Source organism: Oryza sativa, chromosome 12 (genome assembly GCF_034140825.1).
Source record: "Oryza sativa Japonica Group chromosome 12, ASM3414082v1".
NCBI classification, from domain to species: domain Eukaryota; kingdom Viridiplantae; phylum Streptophyta; class Magnoliopsida; order Poales; family Poaceae; genus Oryza; species Oryza sativa.
In genome coordinates, this window is record NC_089046.1 from 9,827,702 (window position 1) to 9,835,160 (window position 7,459).

A 7,459-nucleotide genomic window follows, 5' to 3' on the forward strand; every position below is an offset into this window, starting at 1 on the left:
AAGGATATAATCCAATTAACTAGCTTTATCAATATTTGACATGCAAAGCTCAGGGTGAATTATAGCTCATAACAGTTATCAAGCTTTGCAAAACATCAGATTTGCCGTGCAAGATATTAGCGTTTATGAATAGTGCACTTGCACTGCCACCTTGACGTTCTTCAAATGATTAACCTTAAAGTCACTCAAACACCAACCCGCCCTATGACTCATGCCCCAGCAATGCTGCCAGCAGCTCAGGCAGATAGCACAGTAGCGTTGCCACTTACCAAGCCATCTGCAGCAGCAGCACCTGCTGCAGCTTGAGTTTAATGGTGGCTATCTTGATCAGACCCAAGCTTGAACTCTAGCTCATGAGGAGTTGAACTTGCCGTCAATATGTGGCATCTACACTACCCTTCGATCTTTTACTCGCTTCCTTTCATTTATTCTTCTGAGTTTGGCTCATTCTCTATATATCATGAGTCTCTCTTTTTACCCTTCACCTATCCATCCTGTTCATAGACCAGTAGACTTTATAAAAATGCCTATATTGCCCTATGTTGTAATAATAATTGATAAGATTTCCTCGAAAACTAAAACCTTCACAACAAAATGATTCAGTTGATGTGTTTTTAAGTGAAATTACCCAAATCACCAGATTCCAAAATTCAAACAAACTTTAAAATCAAGATTAGAACTTTATTATCGATATCAACCAAATTTTAAGGGAAACAAATTTGGTTCGAATTCACTGAGAAATAAAAAACTGATTTTGTTTTTCATATTCTAGGTGAAAATATCTGAACATCTGGTGATTTGTGTAACATCACCTCCGTCAGTAATTTCTTCAATTTTCCATAATGTTGATTAAAAAAAATCAGATATCGGTTTCATATGAGGCAAAACAAATACTAAAATTATGCCCCTTGATTTTTTGCATAACTGATAATATTTTTATTTGAAGGATTATGGTTTTGTTGAAGCTAGCATTTCTTGTTATGGAGAGGGGCAGTATGGTAAATTCTAAAAAAATTCTAATAGTCGACTAATAAAACGGGTAAGTACAAAATCATGATATTTTGTTAAGTATAAAATCATGATATACTTAGGGGTAAAGAAAGGATTGAGCGATAACTTAGAGGAACATGAGGACTTCTCCTCGTGATGAGGCACAATGAGTGAAAACTAGCTTGCCAAATGACAATTTAAAACAGTATTTGAAATTTGCCATTTAAATCTAGCACAAACTATCAGCACAGACACAACATTTCATTCAAAGGTGATCATTTTAAAAAAAAATACTTAGCACAAGTAGCACACAGAATTAGGTCTATGAACTGAGATTCATGAGGCAGTAGTCGAAACTATTGAATAGTGACAGACACATCAAAAGCACAAAAATGTTTAGGAGCATGCACTGCCAATTTCAATAAATGCTTAGATTTAACGTACATAGTAGGCCTGGAAAAATACTACGAAATCAAGAGATACAACTGAAGCTCTCAATTCAGTTCAGTTCAAAAAATTGTTGCCCCAAATATTTTTCCATCTACACCAGGAAAATAAATCCTAAAAACTATAACCAAGTACTGAAACAATCATCCCTAAGAAAACAAAAATTAATTCATCGTCAATAGTTTATCCAATGCACCCAAAACTGCCATACAAAAAGCAAACAGTAAACTTGTTGTATGCTTGTATGAACAAAAATAAATAAACAAATAGCAACAATCTACTAGATTTAACTCATATGTATGAAATGAACTGATAATAAGAGAATGCAGAGAAATATATACACGAAGGGAGGAGTGATATGGAGTCATGGATATAGTTAAACAAAATAAGAACATACTAGATAACCATCTATTTGCATTTATGCAAATGGTGTAACAGTTCTCTCTCAACCAATATGAGTTTCAGTTTGCACTGACTTGAACAGAAATGCTAAGCATTTTAGCGATTAGCTAATATCTACCTGGAAAACTAAGATCAGACTAGATAGTTACCAGTATGGTCAGATGAAAGTAATAAAATGAAAAAGATCGATACCGATGTAAAGAAAGTGTAGCCTTGTTATGGTGAAATAATTCCAAATGCAAGTGAAATCAACTCATTGGACAACAAAAAACCATCTGGGTCACTCAGACGGATGAAGGCAACTCTGCTTCCATTCTCACCATCATGTTGCAAGTCCAACTCAAATTCACTTGGTTGCAAAGCTCGCCGTTCCATATCCATGGCAATTACAAGCCCACTCTCCACAAAAGGCCTAAATGTGTTGCACAATGACTCTGTCAGACTCCTTCCGAAGGTTTTACTGAAACTTTGCACATCTAGGCCCCATGCTGTTCTCAGTGATAGCATCACCACGTCCATTGCCATGTCCTTTATCCCAGAATTGCCAGACTCATGGCTCCACACTCCATTTTCCAATTTCTGAACCCACTCTGCATATTCCTTCATTCTTCTGGGCCTGGAGAACCTGATACCATTGATGTAGCTAGCGGATCCAAGACCAAATGCATAGAATGACCGGTTTTGCCAATATGTTACATTGTGCTTGCACTCATACCCAGTCTTGCAATAGCTACTGATTTCATAATGGTTATATCCTGCTTCAGAAAGACGTTTCGAAGCTATCTTATAGAAGTTTGCAGAATCTTTCTCATTTGGAAGCGGATAAACACCAGGTGTATATCTGCAAGCATTAATTATGAAAAAGGATTGCTGTAAATTGATCATTCAATCAACTCATCCATGTACATGGAGCTGAATTCCTACTGGTTGGAATGACAGCTAGAATTAGAGGAATATGAGTAAAATTTCGCAAAAGAACACAACTATATTGTCAATTATCGGCTTGTTATAGCATTAGCTGGACAATTCAGAAAACTACAAAAACAGTTGATGATGTTATCAAAAGTTGCTACTTTGTCAAGAACAGGGTTTAGGGTATGTTTGATAGGTTGGACACACCTGTCACACACACATATGGGATCAAGTTACAACTTTCAATGTCAAAAGGAAGTTTACAGTTTTTTTTATATAAAATCATGTTGTATTGTTGAAGTTCAATGAATTGTCCTGCTAATGTTGTAGCAAGGTGAAAATTTACTTTTACTTGAGGAATATTGTTTTAGTGATGTGCAAGATTTTAAATATCCTAGTTTTTGTATACTTAAAAATCATAAATGAGATTTTGCCTCAATCTGTAGTCATGTAAAGGCAAAGGCTGACCCAGGGTTTCAAATCTAACATAAGAGAATCAGTACCTTCCCATAAAATGATCAGTGCAAATTAACATATCACAAATTAGTGAGTCATTTTTTTCCCATAATTAGATGAGACATGCCTGAGACGACCATAACAATTTCATGCTTGAACTCTTTTACCTTTTAGCATATTGCAGTTATATCTAACTACAATAATTGTTTACCATCATAGTGAGTTCTGAGCAGAGCATTGAACTTAAAAACAACACAAACAAGTGCAAAATAGTAATACGAACTTCTGCCCAATAGAATGATAATGATTCTAGTTATTTATTCTTCATTCTCTAGTTCATAGCCCATATGGCCATACCAACCAAACCCCATAATAACTGAATCAGAAAATGAAGTGATTAACACAAATGTGGCATGTGGCCATAATATATCCCAAATCTCCAATCGGTTACTGAAAAACATAGGATGTGATTCATGATTTGGCAATAAACACTTACAGTTGCTACTTTGTCAAGAACAGGGTTTAGGGTAAGTCTGATAGGTTCGACCCACCTGTCAGGCACATATACAGGATGAAGTTACAGCTTTAAACTTCAAAATAAGTTACAGTCTTTTAATAATATCATGCTGCATTATTTAAGTTCAATGAATTGTCCTGCCAATGCTATAGCATGGTGAAAATGTACTTGAGGAATATTGTTTTAGTGATGTGAAGGATTTTAACTTTCACAGTTGTTGTTTAAATAAAAATCATAAATGAGGGTTTTCCTTAATCTGTATTCATGTAAAGGAGAAGGCTGACTTGGGGTTTCAAATCTAACATAAGAGAATCTGTATTGGGATATTACCCATAATCAGATGAGACATACCAGAGACGACCATAACAATTTCATGCTTAAACTCTTTACCTTTTGGTGTATTGACTACAATAATTGTTTATCATACTAGTGAGTTCTGAGCAGAGCACCGAACTTAAAACAACAGAGATTTTAACTATCATAGTTTTTGTTTAATTTAAAAAATCATAAAAGAGGGTTTGACTCAATCTGTAGTCATGTAAAGGCAAAAGCTGATCTGGCGTTTCAAATCTGACATAAGAGAATCAGTACCTTCCCATAAAAAGGTCAGTGCAAATTAACATATCACAAATTAATGAGACATATTTTTCCCATAATTGGATGAGACAAGGCCAGAGACAACAATAACAATTTCATGCTTAAACCTTTACCTTTTAGCGTATTCCAGTTACAATAATTGTTTATCATCATAGTGAGTTCTGAGCAGAGCATTGAACTTAAAAACAACACAAACAAGTGCAAAATAGTAATACAAACTTCTTCCCAATAGAATTATAATGATTCTAAATTATTTAATTTCCATTCCTAGTTCATAGCCCATATTGCCATACCAACCAAACCCCATAACAGAATCAGAACATGAAGTGATTAACAGAAATGTGGCCAGAATATATCCGAAATTTCCAATCGGTTACTCAAAAACATGGGATTAGATTCATGAATTGGCAATAAACACTTACAGTTGCCCAAACTTAGTTCCCTGCTCGATCTGCAAGTCATAGACAGACACATGCGTGGGACGGGCATCCACCGTGCACCTCAAGCTCTCCTCCCACATCTCCTCTGTCTGGTTGGGCAGCGACGAGATGAGGTCCATGCTCCAGTTCTGCAGCCCCTCGCACGCCGTCACGATGCCGACCGCGTCGTGCACCTCCCGCAGGCCGTGCGCGCGGCCGCACGCACGGAGCAGGTCCTCCTGGAACGCCTGCACGCCGAGGGACACCCGGTTGACGCCCAGCCCCACCAGCTCCCTCAGCTTGGCGGCGTCGAACGTCCCGGGGTCCATCTCGATGGACACCTCCGGGGACGCCGACAGCCCGAACCTGGTCCGCAGCGCGTCGAGCACCGCGGCGACGAGCCTCGGCGGGACCAGCGACGGCGTGCCGCCACCGAAGAAGACGGTCTCGAGGGGCACCCCGTCGTCGGACACGGGGCGCGTGGCGGCGACCTCGCGGAGGAGGAGGCGGACGTAGTCGGCGATCCTCGGGTCGTCGCCGTCCCCGCCGTGTGGGGATGTCGGGGGCGAGGAGGTGCCGAGGGCGACGATGGGGAAGTCGCAGTAGTGGCAGCGCTTGCGGCAGAAGGGGAGGTGGACGTAAGCGGACGCCGGCGGCGGAGGAGGAGGAGGAGGCGAGGCGGCGGAAGAGGCATAGGGCCGAACAGGTGGTGGGCGTGGGCGGATTGGGGGTGGTTTGCGGGATGGGAGGTGGGAGACGAGCGGGAAGGTTGACCTTAGCATTATTGGGTTTCTGTAGGGGAATGCGCCTGTGCTGCAGCTTGGGCCTTCTTTTGTTTTCGGGAGGGAACTGGAATTTGTAGCACTCTACTACTTAGACTACTACTACTACTACTAATTTTTGCCCTAAATTTAAATGAATAATTTCTTGTTATTAACTTTTGAAACCGGATAAATTCTCACGCAAGGCGAACACTATCGTCTCTTGGTAGCGTAATTTGGCAAACCAAAACTATCTCTATAGCAACTTCACCATCCCAACCACTCCCTCTATCTCAATATATAGCAACTAATTAGAACAGGATACAACGTAATGTCCATATTCGTGGTATAAAATGTGCTCCATACGGTATTAGGCTGCTATATTTTGATAGGGAGGTTATGCCAAAACTCGAGCAATACTAATTGTTAGCATTTTTTTTGGCATGAAGACAATAATTGGGACACCTAAACATCTTACAGTGGTATGGAGTCGCCAACCACCTCAATCTAGCAAAAACTAAATCAAGACGGGTTTTGGTAGATTAACCGGGCTAGCAGGCCCGATTTAGAAGAAACAAGCGATAAACACCCGTCTCGTGGACGAACATAAGGTTTACGGGATAAACTTACAAAGGGATTTCACACTCTCGTAGCGAAAGCAGACGATTTACATCGCAAATTGATAAAGATAGACGAATTAGGCTAGGACTAGGTGAAAACTAGATGCAATATTAAAAAAGCAATTCAATTGGCTAGGTTGGATTGTGTGTAGATTCTTTTCAATTGAACGGGTCTTGCTGCCAGGTCCTCCTTCACGTCCAACTCGAGTAGAAACTAATAGAAACCCGAAACATATCCTCCCAAATAAGAAATCCCGAGATCCGATAAAAACAAACTTGGGATTGGACTCTGTCGGTCTGACCAGCCACAAATCGCCGGTCAAACAAGCCCACACATGGCGGTTAGACTGGCTTCGTGAAGGAAACCGGTACTCTCCAAATTTTGGAAATATTTTCCTAATTCGAATCTAGGTGTTGAATTTGCACTACTGGAAAAATGGTCTTTCGTCGGTTGGCCAAAAAGCACATTAGTCCCGGTTCAAATAGGAATCGGGACTAAACATCTTTGTTTTGTCCTGGTTAAAAAGCCCAACCAATTTTACCGGGACTAAAGATAATTTCACTCCGGGTTCAATAGTTGTTAGGTCGTGTCAGGCCCCCAACGACTTTTTGTCCTGGTTGGTATCACCAACCAGGACTAAATATCTCTCTTCCACCTCCTTATTTTATCTCCCACGCCTCTCTCTCGATTTCCTCGTCTATCTTCCACGTGGCCTCTGCTCTCTCTATCTCTCTGGCTCTCTCTATCTTTCTCTCATTCTTTCTCGCTCTCTCTATCTCTCTCTCATTCTCTCTAGTTCCCTCGACGGAAGCGGCGGCGACCGTGGCTGGGTGGCGAAAGCGGCGGTGGTCGCGGCCCGATGGTGGAAGCAGCGGCGGTAGTGGTCCGACGGTGGCTGCGGCAGTGGCCCTCCCCTCCGCCAAATCTAACCGGAAGGGACGCGGCGAGATGGAAGGCTGGCGGCGGACAGGCGCGGGACAGTGGCCTCGCCCTCCCCTCTGCTAGATCCGGCTAGAAGGGAAGCAGCGGGATGGGAGATGAGCCGGCGGCGAGATGGGAGGGCGACCAACGGCCGGGCGACATCGGCGATGTTCATTTGTTCTAGAATGTTTCTTGATTTTTTTTTTATGATTTGTTCTAGAGTTTTGGATGTTTTTGATATGTGAATGTTTCTGTGAATAAATTTACGATGATCTGATAATATAATTTGCTTGTGCTGTGAATGAATTGTGATTATCTGATAACTTGCAAGCAAATTAAAAAAAAAGGAAGAAAAGGACCTTTAGTCCCGGTTGTTGGTCCCAGCCAGGACTAAAGATGGCAGTACCAGTCACGTG

The 7,459-nt window shown here is 41.2% G+C and overlaps 1 protein-coding gene across 2 annotated transcripts; it reads right to left on the reverse strand.

Moving 5' to 3' along the window:
• Positions 1-1,810: 1,810 nt before the first annotated feature.
• LOC4351951 (uncharacterized) lies at positions 1,811-5,546 on the reverse strand. 2 transcript variants are annotated; one of them, XM_015762753.3, is made up of 3 exons: positions 4,744-5,546; positions 3,704-3,758; positions 1,811-2,680 (listed from the first exon to the last, which is right to left on the reverse strand). In XM_015762753.3, exons 1-3 carry the CDS (start codon positions 5,520-5,522, stop codon positions 2,648-2,650), a joined length of 867 nt encoding a protein of 288 aa, XP_015618239.1. In that variant the 5' UTR covers positions 5,523-5,546; the 3' UTR covers positions 1,811-2,647. The 2 variants fall into 2 exon arrangements, with proteins under 2 accessions (XP_015618239.1, XP_015618238.1); XM_015762752.3 differs by lacking the exon at positions 3,704-3,758.
• Between the last annotated feature and the right edge of the window lie 1,913 nt (positions 5,547-7,459).

Excerpts from the sequence above, each read along its gene's own strand:
- LOC4351951 (XM_015762752.3), bottom strand. The coding sequence starts at position 5,522 with ATGCTAAGGTCAACCTTCCCGCTCGTCTCCCACCTCCCATCCCGCAAA. Across the intron at positions 2,681-4,743 it reads GGAACTAAGTTTGGGCAACT|ATATACACCTGGTGTTTATC; the intron begins GTAAGTGTTTAT and ends TAATGCTTGCAG.